The 24862-nt window shown below is 36.0% G+C and overlaps 3 protein-coding genes across 5 annotated transcripts in view; 1 reads left to right on the top strand and 2 right to left on the bottom strand.

Moving 5' to 3' along the window:
• Positions 1-13732, bottom strand: part of megf6b (multiple EGF-like-domains 6b) — a 67434-nt gene extending 53702 nt beyond the window's left edge. Inside the window, exons 1-5 of one of the 3 annotated variants that reach the window (XM_082155756.1) lie at positions 13617-13732; positions 13262-13524; positions 11994-12128; positions 10475-10584; positions 4749-4853 (exon numbers count right to left, since the gene is read on the bottom strand). In XM_082155756.1, coding sequence (XP_082011882.1) covers positions 4749-4853; positions 10475-10584; positions 11994-12128; positions 13262-13353 — 442 coding nt within the window. In that variant the 5' untranslated portion in view covers positions 13354-13524; positions 13617-13732. Of the gene's footprint in view, positions 1-4748; positions 4854-10474; positions 10585-11993; positions 12129-13261 lie in introns of all 3 variants that reach the window. The other 2 variants (XM_082155755.1, XM_082155757.1) reach the window with 2 other exon arrangements.
• Positions 13733-15111: 1379 nt separating this feature from the next.
• Positions 15112-20502, top strand: akr7a3 (aldo-keto reductase family 7, member A3 (aflatoxin aldehyde reductase)). Its single transcript, XM_082155958.1, has 7 exons — positions 15112-15478; positions 16398-16585; positions 16785-16889; positions 17006-17102; positions 17943-18042; positions 18881-19010; positions 20110-20502. Exons 1-7 carry the CDS (start codon positions 15193-15195, stop codon positions 20269-20271), a joined length of 1068 nt encoding a protein of 355 aa, XP_082012084.1. The 5' UTR covers positions 15112-15192; the 3' UTR covers positions 20272-20502.
• Positions 20308-24246, bottom strand: mrto4 (MRT4 homolog, ribosome maturation factor). Its single transcript, XM_082155993.1, has 8 exons — positions 24137-24246; positions 23793-23851; positions 23470-23573; positions 22526-22607; positions 22315-22382; positions 21846-21997; positions 21548-21624; positions 20308-20907 (listed from the first exon to the last, which is right to left on the bottom strand). The coding sequence occupies exons 1-8, from the start codon at positions 24162-24164 to the stop codon at positions 20749-20751; spliced, it is 729 nt and encodes a 242-aa protein (XP_082012119.1). The 5' UTR covers positions 24165-24246; the 3' UTR covers positions 20308-20748.
• Positions 24247-24862: the final 616 nt, after the last annotated feature.

Raw genomic sequence — 24862 nt, 5'->3', positions numbered from 1 at the left:
TAATTGTATATAGTAATGTTCATTATAATTTATGATATTTATATGTTTTACTTGTATATATGAATTAAATTAATCATCTAATAATAATTATTATTATACATAAATAATAATAAATATAAATTAAATATAAAAATATTAATAAAATATTACTTAAATATAAATTATTAATATAAATTGTTAATTGAATATATATGCACACACATTTACAGTATACATATATATATATATATCATACAGTATGTTCTGTGAAATCAGATTTTGCCCACACTGGCATTCCATCAAGAATTGATGTCCGAAATGTTAGCTAACTGTGTCCAGTCACAACAGAAGTACAGAAGAACCCCACGAGAAGAGATTGAGTCTGACGGAGCAGTCTGGCATGTTCTGACCTCCGACTACGCCAAGACATGAGCTCACGGCCCAGAAATCATTGTTTTTATCAAAAGAAAGAGACACAATTATTCCACAATGAAAGAGACCTTTCAATACGGACCCTGAAACGCTGAGCTGACAGGAATATAACAAACATGTGACTATGACAGAATTGTGTGCATGGATGTTTATCCAATTTTCCTGAAATTTGAGATTTATCTGCAAACTTTTATTCTTTATCCAAGCTGTCCGATTCTATAGAAATCCATGAACTGCATGTTTTCCATATGCAAATAAATTCTCCAACTACTGCAAAATCATTTTTGACATGTTTTGATTAGTTACCTTTGCATTTGCCAAGTTCAGTAGCTTTAAAAAGAGAATAATACAACACAAATAACCTCTTTTTAAAGCTCCTAAACTTGGCAAATGCAAAGGTATTAGTATTGTATTAGTCTCTTTCTAAAGCTCAGCTTCACATCAGGTGTTTAACTCAGATTAATAGGTCTATATGAGAGCTTGAAGAGCTTTCAAAAGCTGTGTTTCTCTCGTGATGACAGGTGAAACTGAGAATACAGTGATCCTCGCCACAGGGGAACGTGAATCTCAGACAGAGGGAAAGATTCTCCACGCCGGGACACATTTGTCCATTATGTGCTGAAACCACAACATGTCAAACATCATCGCCTGCTTCACCAGAGTCATCATGGGTCACTGTCAGGGGATCATAAACAATAACTGACTTGATCTGACAAAAATCATCCGCCAGCTGTGGATTTTAAGCACAGAATGATTTTCCTTCGTCGACTCACAAAGACTTCGATCCTCAAGGCAGATGTGCTGCAAACAGCTTCTCTCAGGGTGACATTTGAACAGCTTCACTGATGAATCCAGAGGTTTCTCGTACAGATGTTTATGTTCTATGGTTGTCCTGATACTGTAAGCATGTGTTATGGTACGACAGAATGATAATGATAAGTAGCCTAGTATCATGATGACGCTCGTATTTTTTTTACTTTACAGGGAATATGTTGGGTATTCTGTTGTTGTAATAATAATAATAAATAGTATAATTTTAAATATACTGTATATGTACACTACCGTTCAAAAGTTTGGGGTTTGGGGTTAATGTTTTTAAAAGAAGTATCTTCTGCTCACCAAGGCTGCATTTATTTGATAAAAAAAAAAAAGAGGTAATATTGTGAAATATTATGACAATTTAAAGTGACTGTTTTCTATTTTAATATATTTTAAACTGTAATTTATTCCTGTGATCAAAGCTGAATTTTCAGCATCATTACTCCAGTCTTCAGTGTCACATGATCCTTCAGAAATCATTCTAATATGATGATTTGATGCTCAAGAAACATTTATGATTATTATCAATGTTGAAAACAGTTATTTACAATTTTATTTCATGATGCTATGATGAATAGAAAGTTCAAAAGAACAGCATTTATCTGAAATCTAAAGCTTTTGTAACATTAAACACTACCGTTCAAAAGTTTGGGGTCAGTAAGAATTTTAATTTTAATTTTTGGGGGAAAGAAATAAAATAAATCAATACTTTTATTCATCAAGGATGAGTTAAACTGATCAAAAGTTACAGTAAAGACATTTATAATGTTAGAAAAGATTCTATTTTAAATAAATGCTGTTCTTTTGAACTTTCTATTCATCAAAGAATTTTGAAAAAGAATTGTACACAACTATTTTACACATTGGTAATAATGCATGTTTCTTAAGCAGCAAATCATCATATTAGAATGATTTCTGAAGGATCATGTGACACTGAAGACTGGAGTAATGATGCTGAAAATTCAGCTTTGATCACAGGAATAAATTACAGTTTAAAATATATTAAAATAGAAAACAGTCATTTTAAATTGTCATAATATTTCACAATATTACTGTTTTTTTTTATTGTTTTTTTATCAAATAAATGCAGCCTTGGTGAGCAGAAGATACTTTTAAAAACATTAAAAATCTTACTGACCCCAATCTTTTGAACGGTACTGTATATGTGTGTATATAATAATATAAAAAGTAATATTATATGAATATAATATTACATTATTACATTATGAATAATGAAGGCAATATATTGTTTTAAAAATAATATACAATATATAGGGTTGTATAATTTTTATCCAAAAACATATATTTCATGCATTATTATTATTAATGCAACAATATCATAAATAAATTATTATGCATGTATTAAAAATGAAGAAATATAATAATAATTCATGGAAAAATATTATACAATATATGAGGTTGTATAATTTTATACAATAACATATATTTTATGCATTATATTTATTAATATGAAAACAAATAAAATAATGAAATTCATGAAATATAAATGTATGAAAAATGTTGTTGAAAATATTATATAATAAATAGTGTTGTATAAAACTTATATATTAACATATATTTCATGCATAAATAAATAAATGTGCAGCATGCATGAATAAACTACAATATTTCCAATGGCTAAACACTTTGATTATATTATTTGAACAATTACAGGCTTTTTTTTTCTTTTTTTTTAGGCAAAACATAAATTACTTTTTGATTTTGATTTTGTGATGAAATATGACCGGGACATGTTATTGGCAGGTTTCGTGAGATTCACCCATATTTTCATGATTATTTATATTGACAAATAACAAATAAAAATAATAAAATACATGAAAGTAAAAAAAAATTCATAATGCATAAATAAAAAATATATATATATATATATATATATTATATAATAAATAGTGTTGTATAAGTGTTATACAACAACATATATTTCATGCATAAATAAATAAATAAATATTTCCAATGGCTAAACTCTAATCTATAACTCTAATCTATAACTATTCTTGCCTATTATTTCGATTTTGTGATGAAATATGACCAGGACATGATCTTGACAGGTTTCGTGAGATTCACCCATATTTTCATGATTGTCTTTATTTTCCAGGTAAATAGGCCGCATTCTCCATTACTCTTTCCCGTGACAGATTGTGGCTGTTAGTGTTTCCGTACGTGTTTGTGCATGCCGACCGACTCAATCAGCATCACTCTTAACAACACACATAAGGAACTGTCCAGAATAAATGACCAATGGTTCCCAGCTGTGCACATCTGAGTCTCTGTCCTGAAGACACGGCTGGTTGAGGCAAACAGATTTACAGAAAACAGCAGACGAAAGCCATCAGGTCACGCTACTCCAACACGCAAGCTGCAACATCTTAGACGTTAATGTCGCTGGAAGCTGCGTAATTAATTGAATCTGTCCGCAACACTGTGAGACACAAGCGCTCTCGGATTACTCTTGATCTCAGTGCAAAACCAGCGTCTGTTATCACTCCACGAGACACAGAGGAGACCACAGCAACTGAAAAAGTAGGGCAAGATTTGTGAAGAATTTCCTGTCGTGTGTATATTATCACCAAAAGACAACATCCTCCATTATTAGCATCCTCTCTCACTGGCTACAACTGCCCATGCAGATTAAATTCTTGGCTCGCAACATTAGAGACTCAAACAGCCCGAGAAAACACTCTGTTGGGGGGAGACTCGCATTCATTCAGAAGGAAATACTGGCAAAATCATTATAACAACACTTTATATATTTTTTAAATGCGGTGCACATGCAAGAACTACTAATAACCGACTGTGTACTTTTCTTATTCACATGTGATCTATCTAAACAGCTTGTTTTTATTAAAGCGTAAGTTTGCCGAATTTCAACCCGGTTTGTATTGATACAGTGTCAGAAGTAATGCACAAAGTTTAGTCTTTCTCCGTGTTTCCAGGACTGAAAAATTCCTGTTTATTTGTCAGCAAAAGTTTGTCGGATGACGGAAAACACATAATTCGGCAGACTTTTGACAGTTCAAGGGCTTTCGTGAAAACTACAGATTGTATTTCTGCATTTTTCTATTCGACAGCTCTGGATCCTTCCTGAAAATAACTCACTCCCGCTAAACGTTTACTCTTTATATTCCTGCACCCAGGAACAATACAAGTCGACACTATTTGTGACCAAAAGTTTGCTAAGAAGTATTTTCTACTCTAGCAAGGCGGTATTTGACTCTGGTCAAGCCTATCCAATAGGAGCAGACTGGGCGTGGCCTTGGATGACAGCATGCCCAGTGCATTATGGGTGTTGTAGTTTTCCAACCTATTTGGCAAAACTGAAGACAAGAGCAGATTTTCTCTGTTTTCTCTAGTCAGGTAGTACCGATTTCAAAAAACAATTCACCTTTCACCAGTGGTGAATTACCCTTTTAATATCAGCTGACCCCATTTAATATTTTCTCAAATCTTCATGGGAATCTAAAAGAGATTAAGAAACTGTTGGGTCTGTTTGGACTCACCGTACTGGCAGCTCGGACCACTGAAGCCGGCCGGACAGTCACAGAGTTGAGCAGAAGCTTCTCTACACCGACCTCCATTAAAGCACACGCCATAACTGCAAACAGCTGTGAGAGACGAGAGGAAGAGATGCTGGTCACATGACATTAGAACATGCTGATCCATCAAGTGTTTCTGCTTTACTGTTAACACCTGAAGAAAACACACACCTGAAGAAAACACACACCTGAAGTGTGCAAAGCTGAGATCAGAACACCAAACCCTTGCAAATAAAATAATTTTTTTAATATATAAATAAATAATTACTGTAATAATTACTGATAAAAATAATAATAATAATAATAAATAAAAAATACATTAAATAAATAAATAAATAAATAAATGACAAATATTACTTTGGCAACTAAATAAAATAAAATTAAGTTGAAGTTGAAGCAAATAAAAAATAAAAAATAAATTAAAATAAAAAATAACTACTAAAACTGACATACAAATTTTTATATTAAATCAAAGCAATATAGAAATGTTTTAAAAAAAAAACTAATACAAATTACAAAAATAAAAGCCAATTCTAAATATTAATAATACTATAATAGTTTATAAATAATACCAAAATAACACTGAAGTACATGAGCTAACATGTTAGCATTGATATGTACATTTAGGTTGTCATGATGATGTGAAAGTTATATGCAAATTTCAAACCCTTATATTTTCACAAAAACAAAAAACATCTTATAGCAAGACCTGTCGACCAATCGTTCAAAGTCATTGTCAACATGCATTCAAAACTATCATGCATACATGTCAAAACTGCATTCAACATTTACAAACTAAACATTGTGAAAAGGGGTTTTACTGAACCCAAAGCAAATAATACAAGTCAGGATCAAAACATAGAGCAGCATTAACATATCTTAATGTGAATAAACCTTTGGCAAAGTACAAGTGCATAATATTACATAATATAAGCATGTGAGAGGAAGAGCATGGGGAATCCCAGCAGACCAACATGCTAGCTGTATTATTATATAAAAAAATATTAATGTGTTAGAACTCATGTTCATCAAGACAAAAAAAAACATGATATGAATCTTCATAAACACTGAAATACCTTGAAATCCACATGTATAGACGAGCTGTTGTGTGAGATTATCTGAGCTTCACCTTATATGAACAACTGTACTAATTCAAGGACACATTCCCTTTCGAAACCTCAGCAGATCTGCAAGAACAGGTCATGAAACAGCATCTCTGGGATGGACAATTAACGGTCTTTAACAACAGGCATTGTTGGTCATGTGGACAGACCACCCAGGACATTAGTTACGCACATTCCTGGTCCTTGTTCAGGACATTCCCGTCTCCAGCAACAAAGACCTGCTTCCATTCACTCCTTATTACCACTATTACCAGTTCTGTTTCAGATCACCTGGTCAGCATCAGTCAAAATAACTGGCCACTTTCTGCTCCCAACTTCCCAGTTCAAACTCTGACTTTTGCTCCTTAGTGGAAAGAAGAGGATTTTCAAGTGCACGTCTTGTTAAAGTGGAAGGAAGTCTCATGAAGCACGCTTCAAGCACCAAAGCACTTCTACAGAAAAAAAGAATCAAAAGTCATTGAGTCAATTGGTATACTTGAGAAACAAAGAGGTAAACAGGGTTAGCGTACCCCAAAAGAGCCCAGTTTAGCTTCAAGATTAAGTTTTACAGACTAGAATGAGAAACAGAATTTCTTTGTCCAAAATAAATCCAAAGCAATTCTCCGAAAGCAGCCTTAATGTGTGTTATTCTATGGGTTCCAGTTCTGCAAAGTGATGCTAATCTCAGAAATCATCTGGTGGGTTGCAGACAATCAGGTCAAGCAGGGAAAACCAATGCAAAATGCTAATAATTAAAAATGCAACTATAATTGTGCATCGTTTGGATAGATCTTTTTAACTTTTAAAAGAGAGGAGAAATTACACCCATTTTGAAGCCAAAGGTCATGTGTCCAATCAAACGCTGCAGTATTCTGGCACAAAGTCATTATCACTTTGTAGAAGTTATCCAGACGCCGACATTGACAGGTTGCGTGACATGCACTCATCCTTGACAAGCACACAACTATGCCGACTACTTTAAATACATGCTCATTTGTAACAAGAATAAACAATATGGTTTGTATGCTGAACATAGTTTGTTTTATGCAGTGAATTATCGGCTCCCAAGAGCATCAAACCATCAAAATTCAACTGACATTTCAAAACCAGACACTCATACTGTAAATACTGTAATGCGTGTGTTTGCTGCTGTTTACGTTGTACTAAATCCACTCAGCCAATGTCAGGTTAATCATTTTGCACGTTGTGTCTGTGCAGTTCATGGTCATATTAACCAATTCTAGTGTTTGAGTTTAAAGGCATTTGTGTTTGCTTTTGTACAATAAACAATTTTTGGTTCTGTATTGGGTCACCACAGTGTAAAATCTGGGCCATAAGACCAAACATTTGAGAACCAGTAGATTTTTCTAACTATGTCAAGCTCTCCAATATTCTATAAATTAATTTGATTATTTTATTTATTTTATTTATTTTATTTAATTTCCAAGTCAACATTTGTAATTAAATTAAATTAAATTAAATTAAATTAAATTAAATTAAATTAAATTAAATTAAATTAAATTAAATTAAATTAAATTAAATTAAATTAAATTAAATTAATGTTGACTTGGCAATTAAATAAAATAAATTTGAAGCAATAAAAATCAATGAAAAAAATGAATCAAAGCTATTTAGAAATGCTTTTTAAAAAACTAATTAAAATTAAAAAATTAAAACTGAAAATATAAAAATAAACGTACTATTGGGTAAAAATTGCTTAAAAACAAAAGACTAGAAAAGTTGTAAATCCTAAAGAACATCAACTTAAAAGTAATTATTTTAATTATTTATCATTCTTTTATTTACTTATTTTAAATAAATATATGAATATATAAATGGCATACATATATTTTCTAATATTTAAAATAATATTTAAATATTTAATTAAACTCATTTAAATTACCACTTCTATTTTCTGTAAATTCAATGGTAATTAAAAGTGTAAACTTCTGCAATTATGGAATTTAATATTTTTAATTATTTATTATTATTTTATTTACTTATTTTAAATAAATATTGTCATAAATATAATGTATTATATTTCTAATAAATATTCAAATAACACTAAAAATTATAATATAATCGCCACTTTTCTGTAAAAAAAAAAAAAAATTGTCAGCTTTGTCATTAAAGCCAAAGTACCGGAAATATCTTCAAGACCTTCAAAGTCTTGGATGACTGGAGGCTTCAGAGTCAAGAAGAAAGCCCTAACCGCTACATTAGACTAACTAGCATTTAAGTGAAGAAAAGCATCACTGCACGCTTCCTTTTGTCAAGCAAATCACAGTATGACGGCAACACCTCGGAGACGACCTTTCAACTCCTCAACAAGACCCAAACTACCACACACTTTACTGCCACTACAAATCTAACAGCGTCTCTCGATGGTCCATCCCAGCCGGCCAGTGGATCACGCTGAACGAAAAGGTTGTGAAGACAGACGCCAGTACGTGTGCCAGTCAGACGGCGGGATTTCTGGTGTGAGCATCAACTCATGTTTTGTCCATGTTCAGTGGCTCAGAAAAAGGAGTGATTAGTTTAGTCCCATTTCTTAAAGTGCTTCCAGGTCTCAAGTTGCAGAGATAAAAGCCAAGCGTGCAGTTTGAAGACCACAGATACCTCCACAGAAGAGGAAAAGACGTTAAGCGGTGTGTAGAGGAATGCATGCTGAGCGTGTTTAAAAACAAACCAAAGCTGGATCAGGGACGAGGCCTAAATCTCGCAAGGTATAATGAGTCGTTTCACCTTCTCGGACAGACAAAGGCGTCTTTGAGGGATTGTGTCGGCTCTAGTAATGAAACCCCGGAGAATATCACAACTTGCGGGATAAACTGTTATGCGACTGTCAGTCATTCTGGCATGAGACCACTCGAGCCGCCACGAGTCCGGCATGAAAACCATCAGTGGATGTTAACTTGATTAACTTGATTTTAGAGAAGGATTTAGTTCGGGGGGGTTTTGGGTACGAGGAACTGTTTTAACCGAATGTGACCCTGAGTCTCAAAACCACTTCTGGGAACCTTAATTCTCTATCCAAATGAGAACAACAGATCCAGCAGACCTTTGACGCCAGCTTTGATTTGACAATGAAAACGAGGATCATCAAGTCGACAAAACATTGAACATGTCGTGCACAAAACTCTAGCTGAACGGACTGTACTTCTAACTCTCTCAACCTCATACTCATGCATGCCAAATGAGTTAGTGAAAAACATGCTCACCATTCCTGATCTCTAACACACACTCACAGCGTTCGGCTGGTCTTGCGGCGGTCAGAGCAGAAACTAAAGCTGATGCTCTCTGTATGTTTTTCCGTCGTCTCCGGGTGCGTTCATATGTAAATTGCGTGAGCTTATTTCGTCCATTAGGTCAAAAGATCGGGAAAAAAAAACATACATTTACCCATAGACCATATGTCTATCCACCTATAGACCCACCCCTCGAAGAAATCAGGACAGAAGTGGGCGAAAGTGGACAAAAGAGATTGATTAAAACACCAGGAGTAAACGGGAATGTGTCTGCCTCGTTTACTTGTGATCCGATCAACCAAAATCCATCTTAGTACCAGGTGTAAACCAGGACTTAGATCAGATGCATATAAACATCTTCATCTAAACACCTCTCCTGAATGATCGCTAACAGTAAACCTCTGCAAAGGTATTTTGAACTTCTTTTTACCCCCAAAAAGCTCAGTTGTGAGTATAACAGGGCCTTAAGGGTCCACAGCTATAGGCTACTCTTCTTCAGGGTGTGTAGACTACGACCATCCTATAAATCCTATCAAAGGATTCCCATCTGCTCCATTTAGGCACAAAAAAAGACAAACCAGAGTCTCTCGCTTCCAAAACTATTAGAGAAGCTCTTTTGTAACCAGAACAATGAAAATTACGAGACCCCACCCAGAGCAGACAGCAGACGGGACGAGCTGGTGAAATCCAATTACTGACCGGGACTTTTGGCTTTAGAAAGTAAAACAAATTCAGACAAAGTGAGATCAGTGCTTTGTTGCTGAGGCCAGCATGACTATTACAATCGTTTGAACGAACCTCCAAACCTAAGGATTAAAACATGGTGTGTAATTTGCACCGCACAATTTGTACTAAAATGATGATACCTCAAATCATGAGGTTTGAGGACATTTCTGGGCAAATTTCACCATAATACATCGACTCTACATAAATCCAAATCCATAAAACAATACAGAACCCACAGCCAAGAGGATTAGAGCGAATCTCGACCCTAATTTCCTAATTCCACTGTGCTTTTGTTAGCGTTATAAAAGGAGTGTGAGATCAGTTCCTTCCCGTGGTTTAACAGCTACAAACTTGCAGAAAGATACATAAACCTTCATGTTAACGTTCGAGCATTCTCTGATCTATAATCCGGTCACATTCACACCACTCTGTAACATTAATCACCTGGAGCCTAAAACTCCACCTGTTATTCAACCTTTAAAAATCTCTATAATTCACTGCCTCAAAAAAAATCAGCATAAATATGGATTTCTGTCACTGATGTACACATGCCTCATTGTTCAATCAGTACATACTGTGATTTTACATCCCATGAGATTTAAAGGAGACTTACGATACAGGCATCCGGCCTCCCCGTTGAGCTGGGACCATCCTGAGCAACACTTGTAAACCGTCTGGTGTTCCTGTCGATACACCTGTCTATATGCAGTGTAGTAAGCCGTTCTGTGGAGAACCGGAGAGAGGAAGAACTCTTTAGCATCTTTATTGTTTTATATAGTCTCACACACTCTACTGGTGCAAAAAAATGACTTTCTGTCAGACAAACACTGGATGGTACAATCAACTGTATAAAACACACTTTGAGGTCAAAAAGTCGATATGCACTATATATTCACATATATACTCAGCATGTATCTTAGATTGCACACCATGTGCAACTGACACAGATAAACTAGAGCAGCAATCATCTTCAAATTGCACAAAAAATGTAAATTGAAGGGCACAAAAACGTATTTCTTGTACAATACATGAGCCATAAAAGAAACCAGTCTAAGAAAAAGAAAAATAAGACATGTGCATGGATATGCATAGTTTCATTTATTTTTCCATTTAGCACACAGGTAAAGATTAAGCCCCTTAAACATTCTTTATGAGTATACACATTCTGTTAGTCTGTCATCAGCCACTTTTAGTGTTTATCAGCGCTCTCTCCGAGCTAATAAAGGCCTTTCATTGTGAATGAGAGAGATGATGCTTGTGGATGATGTGTGAAAACACAAACATATGAGCTCTGTAATCAGCAACGCTTCTCTCTCATCCAGCCTTTAATGATGCTTTCTGCAAGGGTTTCTCGCTCCCTGTAGTTTAGAGTCCTGCAGAATCGTAACCCTGCGCTCTTTGTTTAACGCATCTAATTGCAGGGCCTGGGTCTCGTACTTGCTAAGTATACGGAGGAAAGCGAGCCAGTGCGAGGAACACAGGGCTGTCAGAGCGCGAATTCAGGGCGTTTGCCTTCTATCTTGCAGGTATGCGAGAGCCTCTGGAGATGCCTTTCAAATTGCTGCTTTCGTCAAGAGCTTGACTACACCTTACACTTAAAAGAGTCTGATTAGAGAACAAAGATACTGTAAAGCATGAGAACAAAATACACTTTTTAGACGCTTCAGGAGCACAGTTAGTCATGCTTGGTAAGGCAGCATCACCATTACTATTGCCTAATAAGGGAAACGGACTTGAACAAACGCATACGGCACAGCGTGTGGTTTATACCTCATACTATTTTTTTTATAGTGCGTGAAACAGTGTAGTGCATGTCAGAAATGCTTTTTTCACATTTTTAATTCAGGTGGTTTTGCAATAAAAGAAATCCCTTTTTGCAGCAAAATCAAAAACAGATTGTGGTTCATTCATCACACTGTAAATGAAAAGGCAAAGTTGAGCACATTGCATTGTGGGATACAGCACCCAGCTGTAGAGAGTCATCTGAATATGCATGCATGTGGAAAACTTGCATACACATCATATGCATGCTATATAGCACAGAAATTGCAATGGTTGTACGGTTGATTGATCAGACATGATGTTTATGTTCACATAAATCAATGTTTTTGGTGTGTGAATATCAGTCCCACCTCCTCTCGTAGCCCATGCACCAGGATTGTCCCTGGCATCCTTGTTTCCAGGCTTTAACCATCCGTGTGAAGGTCTGGACACACGGCTGCATCTGGGCCACAAGCTTCACCTCCTTCTCTGCACACACATTTGGCCTGGAGATAAAACACACACACACATTTACCTGCATGTTCAGTCAGCTGGAATCATGCAGTTTTAATAAACTGTAATGAATTTGACAGGGGAACAAGTTGTAAGACCATCAGTTACTTAGACACTCCATGTCACTATTGAGCAATAGTGATCATTAAAATAATGAGAAAAAGCCAGTAAATCATTTTAATCATCTCTGCACGGACAGATGACAAGCTACGCATGATTTACATCTTAAGTTCCCAGACTGATATATTAGTCACTCTGTAAAAATGTTCTATTTCCTCAAAGATAGACTGATCTCCACGAGTCAGTTCACAGTTGAACCTCCAGGCGATTATTTTCATGTGTGGAATTATTGCACTAGATTTTTGTCAGAGAAGTGAAACTGTCCTTTGCCGTGTTATTTTTTTTTGTTTATCACTCATATTAATGCATGGCGCAATTAAAGGGAGAGAAATGCACTTAACTGGTACTAAAAAGATGGACACTGCATCTTATTAATGCGAACCAGTTCTGCATCAAAACTGGGGCATGTTTTGCTGTCTTTGTAGGCAACTCAATGGGTTTCCCCGTTTACTATGGTTGCCATGAAAACATTATTTCTGAAAGTTCTCTGAACAATCAAAACGTTCAATTTTTGCAAACATCATGGAAACGTTCCATTTGAAAGTTCTCTAAACGTTCTAAAACAAGTAGTACGTAATAACGTTTTAAAATGTTTTAGAAAATAAGCGTTCCATGAACGATCGTACAAATTGCATGTTTGTTATTATAGAGCGTAAATAAAGACCAGACAACTTTAAACGAATGTTCTATTAATGCTACTGGAATAATGTTTGCTCATAACATTGAAAGAACCTTAGCAGAACGTTGGAAGTTCCCTGTTAGCTGGATTGACACTCACAGTATCCCACGTGTTTAATTAATACGCGTAAACAGCTACGCGTCAAAGCGAGTCTTCAATTTTAATACAAATTTAATTACAATAACGTAAAAGTGATATAATATAAGCACGAACATGAGAAATATATTCGTTCATTAAATACATTATTTATGGTGGTATTCAAAGTTAAGCAGTAGCCTAATGATAATCTAGAAGCGCGCGCAACTGATCTCCAAGACAGTTACTCACATGTGCGGCATCAAGTCTTTTCCAGAACGGGATGCTGCATTAATTCCATGAATTAGAATGATTAAAGAATAAAATAACATATCCATCCTCATACGCTGTTCTGATTGAGTCCTGCACCTAAATAACACACTTAAAATGTTCAAACAAACTAATCTGAGTCCATATTAATCCGCGCTCTGGAGAGGACTGACAGAAGGAGAAAACTCTCAGATCCACCTCACACACCAGCTGAGATCCAAATGCCCTCAGGACACTCGCTCTTCCTGTAGGAGCAGTGAAGGGAATGTCCTTTGAGAAGAACAGGACAAATACGGGAACAACCTAAAGCAGCAGAAGAGCTGAAGAGCTGACTGACCTCCTTCAGGATCTCTTACTTCAGCTTGATTTACTGCGACACTTCAAAGTGCCTAATTCAGAGGAAACACTTCATTAGACAGATTTCAGAGTCACATGAAGGTCACTATGCAATCTTTACACTACTGAGGAACAGCTTCTAATGTAAAGCAATGGAGATATTATGGATTATAAGTCTGAGAGCATATTTACCATTTTTTTTATTTGCAAATAAAGTTATAATAAAATTATTTCTGTACATATTAAGTTATTCGAAAGGCAATTCTAAAATTGTTATTTAATGATAAACAACATTTCCACTTCAACCTTTCCTAAAATTTTTCTGCTATTTCTATTATTAGCATAATAATTGCTATATTTTTTCATTAATAATAAAAAACTTTTTGGAGTGCCACTTTATATATTTATCTTACACTAAAAGCAGAACCTTCACCACGTGACATCAGAAGTTATTCTCTCCCAGGACAGGACTGTCGAGGGGTCGCCGAGCCACAGCTGAGAGCAGAGGATGATGGGTCACAGACGTGAGGTCAGCGCTGGGATCAGGGAATCTGGCACAGCAGAACCCGGAAAACATTCCCTAGCAGCACGGATCCTCCTCTAGGGGTCAATGCCAACCGGGTTCAACGCCTCTGCCATGATCAGAATGTGCTTTACACGCTAAAACACACCTATGAAAACATCTGCTGTATTCTGAGGACATGTGGACGTGTCACTCCAGGAATATTATTGTTTAACAGAATTCATTAAAAGTGGGATAAATACTTATTACACTGTGGAACAAAACATTAACATTCCTAAAATGTCAAGAAAGAATACATCTGCATAATGCATCCTAAGAGATTTCCATAACATTTCTCACACAACTGTCACGACTTCACTTCATGAATATAGAAATGTTACTATTATTTGACCATAAAGTTTGCTGATGTCCCCTGGGTGAGAATCACTGCACAACAGGACTGTTCAAATGAAATAATGCTAATTTTAATAGTGAAAAATTAGGGTAACACTTACTTTTTTTACAGTGTCCTTGTTACACATGTAGTTTCTAAATTAATTACTATAAATTATGCATTATTACATGCAACTAACCCTAAACCAAACCTAACCTAATACTAACCCTATAAGTGCATGTAGTTAATTAATATTACTCAGTTCTTAAATGTATAATTGCACTGTAACAAAGACACCTTAAAATAAAGTTGTAACTGATTTTAGTTTCACACTTAAATATATCATTTCCCCATCAAGTTTAGCCAAAATTTTGATGCTGACCAAAGGAAATCACGTTTTTGGTCGCTGCTGTTATTTGTATTCTGCTGACATCTTCAGGATACAATGGGAGTTTCATGTGCTTAAAATAATGGTAAGTGATATTTGAAAAACCACATCGTTATTTTGACCAAAGGAGTAATGCAAATGACCTTTGAACTTTCAAATGTCCACCTCCTTATGTTGACCAATTGCATGCATTCCTCTACGTTTCGACACAGATCGGGCACTTTCCCCACAGTCCCTCAGTCCACGCGCGTCCTTCGCCCTGGTAGTGCTTTCCACATTACAGGAAATTTACTATGATGAACTTTGCTGCCATAAGAGGGCTGAGTGGAGTTCGCCTCGGGATCCGTACAATTCAAGAACAAACATTACACTTTAACCAACTCCGCAACATGTCTCAGTCCAAACTCCCCGTCACTCTGCTGGGGTCCATGGCGTTTGGTGGACGCGCGGACGCGCACACGAGCGCGCAGATGGTGCAGGAGTTCTTAAAGCGCGGGCACGATGAGCTGGACACTGCGTTCATGTACAATGACGGACAGGCGGAGACCATCATAGGAGACATGAAGCTCCCTACAACAGGTACAGAGATTCCTCAGCAGTGTGCACTGTGTAGTGATCACTGCAGATGTAGATCACATGACACACATGGCACGTGACATGTTTATTTGTAAGATCGGAGAGGTATTTTTTTTAGAACTAAACATATTAAATATATATAAGAAAATATTCACATAAAAATACTAAAATACTGTGCATAGTAAACAGCTGTTTAGGTCGTATTGATTTTAATTTTTTACTTTTAGATATTGTTTTCAAATATTTTAATAGCCTATCAGTTTTTCAAAAATTGGCACTCTTTGATTCCATTTAACTTCATTAATAAAATAACGAACAAAATCAAATAAAAACACAAGATCTTTATGACCATCAAATAAAAATAAATAAAAATAAAAAAGACAAAATTAAGCTTTTATTTTTGTAAATCATTTTTAAAAGTTCAAGTCCAAAAAAAATATCTTTGGAGGACACTCCCAAAATAAAATAATTAATATTCTCAGGGTTGTTGTTTTTTGTTTGTTTGTTTGTTTACAAAAAACACATTTTCCTTAAAATAACATACTATTTTAAGTTATTGTTTATTTTAATGCTAACATTTTTAATTATAAATGAATTGATGTTTTGTATTTATCATTTGTTATTAATTTATTATTATATTATTGTTGTTTATTGTAATTATTCATTGTTTCATTATCATTTATTTAATTATTTAGTATTTAAATGTATTATGTGTTATTATTATTATTATTTTAATTCAGAGACCAATAATATTAAACATGTCAAACAAGACAAGAAAAAATGGATTAAAAATTACAAGAAACAATACAAAATAAGGTATTTAAAATAATAATAATAATATATGCAATTATATTTTCACTCATGCCTGTGATTATTATTCCTGTATGGTCACATAATCTAAAAGCGAGTATATTTTGATCAGTTCGAATCGCGACTAAAGCGAACCCCTGGGAGGGGAAAACACTGAGACCGGAGAGTGTGGTGAATCAGCTGGACACGTCTCTGAAGAGGCTGCGCACACAGTGTGTGGACATCTTTTACCTGCACGCGCCGGACCACCAGAACCCCGTCCAACACACACTCGAGGCCTGCAACCGGCTCCATCAGCAGGTGCGTTACACACACACTTCTACAGTACAACTCAAGAGATCTAGTGTTTGTACTCTGATAAATGTCTGACAATCAGGCGAGTTATTGATCTGACCTAGATTTCTTTTTGTTTTTAGAAAACAAAAGCCTTCAGAATGACACAACTCAACATCACATAAACAGAGGCCTTTACTAAACTAAGCTGTGTGTTGATGTTTAGGGCAAATTCAAAGAGCTGGGCTTATCAAACTATGCATCATGGGAAGTGGCGGAAATCTGCAGCATCTGCAAACATAATAACTGGGTGATTCCTACTGTATATCAAGTAAGTGGATAGATTTATGTCAGTCTATGTATAAGGACTAGTACAGAACTAAGGTACTGCTATTGAGCTATTGAGTATTACTTCAGAATGATCAGCGTTGGTGTTTTCTTCTGAAGGGCATGTATAATGCAACCACACGACAGGTGGAGACTGAGCTACTGCCGTGTTTAAGATACTTTGGCATCCGCTTCTATGCATACAATCCCCTGGCAGGTAATGCGTTTAATATTGCTTTAAATATACTTGCAAACACAATAAATCGGTTCCTAATGAATATTAGACCAAAAGTCAACACGCATATCTATCTATCTATCTATCTATCTATCTATCTATCTATCTATCTATCTATCTATCTATCTATCTATCTATCTATCTCTCTATCTATCTATCTATCTATCTATCTATCTATCTATCTATCTATCTATCTATCTATCTATCTATCTATCTATCTATCTATCTATCTGTCTGTCTGTCTGTCTGTCTGTCTGTCTGTCTGTCTATCTATCTATCTATCTATCTATCTATCTATCTATCTATCTATTCATCTATCTATCTGTCTGTCTGTCTGTCTGTCTGTCTGTCTGTCTGTCTGTCTATCTATCTATCTATCTATCTATCTATCTATCTATTCATCTATCTATCTGTCTGTCTGTCTGTCTGTCTGTCTGTCTGTCTATCTGTCTGTCTGTCTGTCTGTCTGTCTATCTATCTATCTATCTATCTGTCTGTCTGTCTGTCTCTTTTTTAACCCACAAATTTCATTTCTATCCCTAAGCTCTCAAATCACCACTTATTCTGCACTGTAATTGACATTTTAAACATTTTTGGAATGAGATATGAGATCAACTCTAGTCTTGTCAATACTCCTTTCCTAGCTAGCATTATATGGTTTTTGCACACTTTTTGCGTAATTTGATTGGAAATGATCGCAAAAATATAAACTAAGCGCAAGTTAAATCCAGGGAATTGTCACTTGACTTTATAATGCATTTCTTCACACGTTGCATGTGTCATATTTGATCTGGAGCACTTTTGACTCTGCTCCTCTCACAGGTGGACTCCTCACGGGGAAATATCACTATGAAGATAAAGACGGCACTCAGCCCGCGGGTCGCTTCTTCGGGAACAGTTGGGCTGGAGCTTACAGGGACAGGTGCATTATCATCATAACTCACTCAGTGATTCATGTTTATTCAATCCTGTGTGAGCTCAATCTCTAGATCTAAGTTAGTTGGGCAGAAAGACTTTCCTATTATTAAAGGGGTGGTATAATACCATTTTCACAAGATGTAAAATAAGTCTTTGATGTCCCCAGAGTGTGTGTGTGAAGTTTTAGCTCAAAATACCCCACAGATATTTTTATATAGCATGTTAAAATAGTCACTTTTTGAGGGTGAGCAAAAACACACCGTTTTGTGTCTGTCCCTTTAAATGCAAATGAGCTGCTGCTCCCGGCACAGGGGGCGGAGCTTCAACAGCTTGCACTCACACACACATGCACTGAACATTTCAAAAACTTTTAGCCTTTTATGTTCAAACCGGATTCAGACAATGATGGAGAGACTCAAGAAGAAGTGACAACATGTAGAAGCAACAGGACATTTCTGAATGGTTAGTTGGTGAATTTATGTAGCTGATGTGTAGTTATCTTCTAGTCATTGATTAGCATATTCTGTCTTGATAATCTATAAATAGTGTTCAGGGGGCGGGGTTTATGTAAATTCTAGGGTTGGTGATGTCACTAACCCGGGAGGAATGTGGTGTAGTCTCTACCAGCCGTTTGTTGTAGTTCTTAAAAAGCAATTTCTTTAAAAGCAAATATAAATCTCTCCCTTTGCTTTGAACTTTGAGCGTTGTAACTTTGCAGATGTTGTTTATCCTCAAACAGCAACATTACACACTAACTACAGTTAGAAAAGTCAAATCATAATCAACCACCCCTTTAAATGTGATCAATGTTTCATGTTTGCGGGGCACGATGTGTGTTTCAGATACTGGAAGGAGAGTAGCTTCCAAGGCATCGACGGCGTACAGAAGGCTCTGGAAGAAGCGTACGGCTCAGAGAAACCCACTCTCACATCAGCTGCTATTCGCTGGATGTATCATCACTCTCATCTGAAGGTGGGAGACATCATGAAACCATATCATGCACATTTTGATACATTGTATTATTGAGGATGTTTGCAGAGTCTTTGAAAGCCCCTTGTAATAGACCTTAATCAGGGTAGTGCCATATTACATCCTTGACACGAATGAAAACTGGCTGTGAGGGAGAGAATACAGTGCGTTCAATTTAATATTAACATATTGATTGAAAGTTGTGAGAATTACATGATCTAGGTCTTTACACAGTGTGTGCCGCTGTAAAGATTGCACGTCTATCCCTCGTTTATCCGCATTAAATTAAATATGTCATCTTACCTGATTACCGTCTATTAATACAAGATTTTACTTTCTCTAAAATTTGGTAATTCTGTCCAAGTCCACATAAGATCAAGGGTCCCAATTTATATTAAGTGTATTAAACTACTACATACATACAAAAAAAAAAAAATAATAAATTGGTCAGTAAAATGTGGTCAAAATGTGTATTGCAAAACACTTTTGTGGTGGGATACGGGTACATTTAGGGACAGGTTTTGTTGTATGGTCATAAGTGTGATGAAGGGTCATATAGATCAGTAATTACATGCAGGTATCTTTTAGGTAACGCTTTATTTTAAGGTGATATAGTTACACATTACTACATATACTTACTATAGTAATAACAGTAAATTATGCATAATTACATGCAACTAACCCTAATCCAAATCCTACCCTAACCCTATAGTAAGTACATGTATTTGCTTAATATTACTCAGTACTTAAATATATAATTACACTAACAATGACACCTTAAAATAAAGTGTAACCCTAAACCTGTAGTAAGTGCATGTAGTTAATTAATATTACTGATTTAAGTATGATGCAACTACGTCACCTTAAAATAAAGTGCAACCATTTTTTTAATTAGTGCATTGTATCAAATTATTAAATTTAATGTAATTATTACATAAGTTAAAGACACTTAATATATAAAGTCCCAAAAAAAAGTTTTGTAATCTGTCATAATGCATTAGTTTGTTTGACTAGCATCATGACCACAGCAAATGTAAACTCGATTTCCTAAGTTTACTCAACTCACAATGGAATTAAATGGAGATATTTCATGTGTTTACAGGGGGATGAGGGTGATGGGGTGATCATCGGGATGTCCAGCATGGATCAGCTGCGGGAGAACCTGACGGCAGCAGCAGAAGGTCCTCTGAAACAGGAAGTCGTGGACGCTTTCAAACACGCCTGGGATTTAGTGGCCCACGAGTGTCCCAACTACTTCCGCTAGACAGCCCGTGACCATTAGAGAAAACATGAAGCCTGATTTAGAAGAACTAATACAGAAATCGCTTTATTTTTCTGTTCAAGTGATAAAACAGTGATAAATTGTGGACCTGCTTCCTAATAAACACAATGACACAAAGACCTCTTTCTGAGCTCACCAGCACTTAATGTATTACATTCCCCACGTTCACATGAGAATGCAATAAAAGGAATGCAATATTGGCATCTTGATGGATCACTGCGTTGTTTTCTTCTTGCCATAAATTTGCTAAATAACTTATATTTAACAGTAAGAATAACACAGATCACTGGTTTGCCTCAGTCCCGTTCTCTCTGTTCAGTACAGTCATACAGAACCTTATATTCCAGTATTTTTGAAACAAACAGTGTGCAGATGACTGAAAGAACACTCAATAAAAACATTGTACAGATTAATGTTGGATCAAAACAAACAAATGTTCATGGCAAAAAAGTCCAGGTTTTATTCGCTCCCTTCTCCTTCCTCTGAGTCTTCATCCGCTTTCTCTTTCCTGGTCTCCTCGACGTCTCCATCCGTCAGCTTCTCGAACTCCCCGGATTCTGAATTCCACATGCACTTAATCGACAGTTTGAACTCCGCCATCTCGTTTCCAAAGAGTTTCTGATTTGAAAGGCCAAAAATAGAATAATGTTATTAAGAATTCAAGATTGAATCCCGATTAGTTTGGGACATACGGAAGCTTATCACAAAAAAAAAAAAAAAAAGATAATTGCGACTTCACGATCTCACAATTCAGACTTTTCCCTTTCATTTACTTTGCGATTACCTGTTTTATTTTTTATTCCATAGCAGAAACAAACTTCCAAAATGACATAAAAGGATTTTTTTTTTATGCCTTTCAATCCAAATAAAGAGATGTGATATTTGTGAATAAACCATCCAGCAATAAATGCATTTCAAAATTGACTAAGTTTTAATTTAGTCTTTTTGTCCTGTTTTCTAGCTAAAATATCTAAAAATAAATATTGAGAAGCAAAACTGTGCAAGTAATTACAGCTTAAAAATAGTTGACTTCCATAGTATTTTTTTTCCTACTATGGAAGTCAATGGGATCCATCAACATGCTTCAAAATATCTTCTTTTGTGTTCAACAGAAGAAAGAAACTCATACAGGTTTGAAACAACTTGAGGGAGAGTAAATTACAGAATTTTCATTTTTAAGTGAACTACTTTAAGTTAATTCTGAACAAAAAAAGTTAAGAACAGGATTTTTAGCAGTGTATTAATGTCACAAACTCACCAGAATTCGAGCCTGTTCGGGTGTGAGTGTGTCTCCCTCTTTACACACTTCAAAGTCCTTGATCAGCGTCACCACACCTGCACATGGATCGATATGTTAGTGCGCACTACTTTTTGTCCAATGCAATTTCAAGTACACTTATGCTTCACTGATAATAGACCATTTCAGATTTCAGTTACGGTTTCTTTTCTTATATATATTAATGCATTCTGTCTTGTTATACAGAAAACATTGCAATAATGAGTATGAATCAGAAAACCTCATACGAATGCTTTTCTCCAGTGAAGGAATGGTTTACCTTTCTTCAGAGCCGTGGGAAGGCCGAGCTGTCTGAGCTGAGGCTCCATCGAGTGTGGGAACTGTTCTAGCGGACCCTCGTCCAGCGTCACTGCCATGGTCGCTACGCTTCCCGCTCGAGCGTAATCCATCTCTTTAAACTCACTGAAATATCTGTGCGGGAGAACAAACATGGAATGAAAAGAAGAATACATGAGATTTTATTAGAATTCATGGTAACACTTTATTTTACAGTGTCCTTGTTACATATGTTGCATGTACTTAATAACAGTAAATTATGCATAATTACATGCAACTAACCCTCAACCAAACCCTAACCCTATAGTAAGTGCATGTAGTTTCTAGTCCATCTAGTTTTGAATTCATCAAGAAGCAGTTTATGCACAAGACTCCTGAATTATAACCAAACACTGAGTTTCATTTAAGATCCTCAAAGCTTATGAACTGGTGTCTTGAGGTTCATTACTTACTCTTGCACCTCGTCTTTGGTTTTGTTTGTGAATAAAACACCGACTTCACCTCTGAGAAACCTGCTCAGCTGTACAACAAACCACAGTATTCAGTCAGTTATATACTGTATATCAGCCAGAGTAAGCCAATGAAGTAGAAAATAAAATCATAAAATTTGTGTAAACATTCATCATGTATCAATGAAATCATTGATGACGTGCACTGACATACTTTATGCAGATTATCTTTGTATTCGTCAGTCGGTCCTTTACCCAGCGCAATCATCATGACTTTGTTCTTACCGAAGAAGAACCTGAAACACAAAACCCCAAATCAACATTAATCTCTTTTAAATAAAGCAGAGTACATCAGCATGAAGAGTGTGTGTGTGTGTGTACAGGTTTAGCTATACTTGTGAGGGTCAAATGTCCTCACTTACACAGTGAAATATTCTGAAAACAAACTAGTGAAGACATTTTACTGGTCTATAATAGTTTAAAAGGGTTATAAATCAGACAAAACATGTTTTTATTTTAATCTAGTGTTTCACACATGTTTCTGTGATGGGTATGGATTGGGTTAGGCCAAAATATTATTAACCTGATATGTGTGTGTGTGTGTATGCGTATGCGAGTGAGTGAGTAAGAGAAAGTGAGAGAGTGTGTGTAAGTGTGTGTGAGTGAGTGAATGAGTGAGTGAGTGAGTTTGTGTATGTGAGAGAGTGTGTGTGCAACTGCGAGTATGTGAGTGAGTGACAGTATGTGAGAGAGAGTGTGTGTGTGTGTGTGTGTGAGAAAGTGAGAGAGTGTGTGTGTGTGTGTGTGTGTGTGTGTGTGTGTGTGTGTATGCGCAAATGTGTGTGAGTGAGAATGTGAGTGAGAGAGAGTGTGTGTGTGTGTGTGAGTATGTGAGTAAATGACAGTATGTGAGAGAGTGTGTGTGTGTGTGTGTGTGTGTGTGTGTGTGTGTGTGTGTGTGTGTGTGTGTGTGTGTGTGTGTGTGTGTGTGTGTAACTGTGAGTGAGTATGTGAGTAAGTGACAGTATGTGAGAGAGAATGTGTGTGTAACTGTGAGTGAGTATGTGAGTGAGTGACAGAGTGAGTGACAGAGTGTGTGAGTGTGTGTGTGTGTGTGTGTGTGTGTGTGTGTGTGTGTGTGTGTGTGTGTGTGTGTACCGGCTGTGTTTCCAGGCCGTCCTGATGTCTTTCAGTTTGTTGTTTCTCATGTTCTCGACTGAGAACACAAACACGTATCTGTAGATATCTGCACATTTCCGCAGCTGATCAGGAGAGAAAAGGAAAAATCATAAAGCTATAACACTCATCAAATCTGGATGCAAAATGAGTGGCATTAATGATGTGACTATTTATAATGTCAGATTTTCTTTCTCCATTGAAGTTTCAACATCTCAAAACATGATGGATAACAGGATCATCTGGTATTACCATGGTAAATACTGGTAGGATCACCCAAAAGAGCAATGAAACGTCATACTAACCTCTTCAATCAAGTTCTGTTTGGATTCCAAGCCCTTCTTGGTTGTTTTGGTTAAAGAAACTGTTAGAAAATAAAGCCACTATTAACGATAATGACATTAACACATTCAAACACACCCAGCTGCTTCAATAATAACCTCAATAAATGACAGTATTAATATAGATTACAGTTTAAACACACGCACTGAAGTACATGAGAAACAAGTAACATTTATTTTAGTACTGTGCCAATTATAACGTTAATACGTTCAGCTCTTAAACCACACCACGAACTAAAGATCGATTCATTGCAATCTATGGTGTGTAAAGTTGATTAATAGTAAGTGATAAAACATTAAATTCATACCCTTCTTGTCTCTCTTGGATTTCGGCATGGTGCTCACGTTGTTTTCTTCTTCGCCTGCTGATCTTCCAGCGCTTGTCGAACAGTGAGGAATCACAGCGCCGACTAGTGGTGCTCACTGCCACATCATGAATATTAATCAGATCACAGCGCCGACTAGTGGTGCTCGCTGCCACATCATGAATATTAATCAGATCACAGCGCCAACTACTGGTGCTCGCTGCTACATCATGAATATTAATCAGATCACAGCGCCGACTAGTGGTGTTCGCTGCTACATCATGAATATTAATCAGATCACAGCGCCAACTACTGGTGCTCGCTGCTACATCGTGAATATTAATCAGATCACAGCGCCGACTAGTGGTGATCGCTGCTACATCATGAATATTAATCAGATCACTTCTGCACTACCAGCAGGGGGCGCAGCACAAGTGAAATATTACAGTATTAGAAGACATATTTCTTATGTACTAGACAGTAGATTTTAACAGCTTCTTTCTCTTATTTCTGACGATGACGTCAGGGAAATCGCTTATTAGTCTATGAAGATAGTTTTTGAAACTTTAAGGTTTACAGTTTTTATAGTAGCCTATGCAATTTTTAACATTAGCCTATGTACAGTAGAAAACACCTCATTTTGTCAATATGCCACATTTTTTCAATAAGTAGCCTACAACAAGCACAATAAATAAATAATACAAATAAATAAACATATTAAACACAGGC

The sequence above is a fragment of the Leuciscus leuciscus genome (assembly GCF_965113295.1).
Source record: "Leuciscus leuciscus genome assembly, chromosome: 23".
Taxonomy (NCBI): domain Eukaryota; kingdom Metazoa; phylum Chordata; class Actinopteri; order Cypriniformes; family Leuciscidae; genus Leuciscus; species Leuciscus leuciscus.
This window is presented reverse-complemented; position numbering and strand designations above follow the sequence as displayed.

Bases quoted from the DNA above. Each gene is read 5' to 3' on its own strand.
- mrto4 (XM_082155993.1), bottom strand. From the start codon at position 24,164: ATGCCGAAATCCAAGAGAGACAAGAAGG. The intron at 22,608-23,469 runs GTACACACACAC...TTTGTGTTTCAG, and splicing joins ACGGCCTGGAAACACAGCCG to GTTCTTCTTCGGTAAGAACA. The intron at 21,625-21,845 runs GTAAACCATTCC...ATCCATGTGCAG, and splicing joins TCCCACGGCTCTGAAGAAAG to GTGTGGTGACGCTGATCAAG.
- akr7a3 (XM_082155958.1), top strand. From the start codon at position 15,193: ATGATGAACTTTGCTGCCATAAGAGGGCTGAGTGGAGTTCGCCTCGGG. The intron at 16,890-17,005 runs GTAAGTGGATAG...TTTCTTCTGAAG, and splicing joins TGATTCCTACTGTATATCAA to GGCATGTATAATGCAACCAC. The intron at 18,043-18,880 runs GTGCATTATCAT...TGTGTGTTTCAG, and splicing joins GCTGGAGCTTACAGGGACAG to ATACTGGAAGGAGAGTAGCT.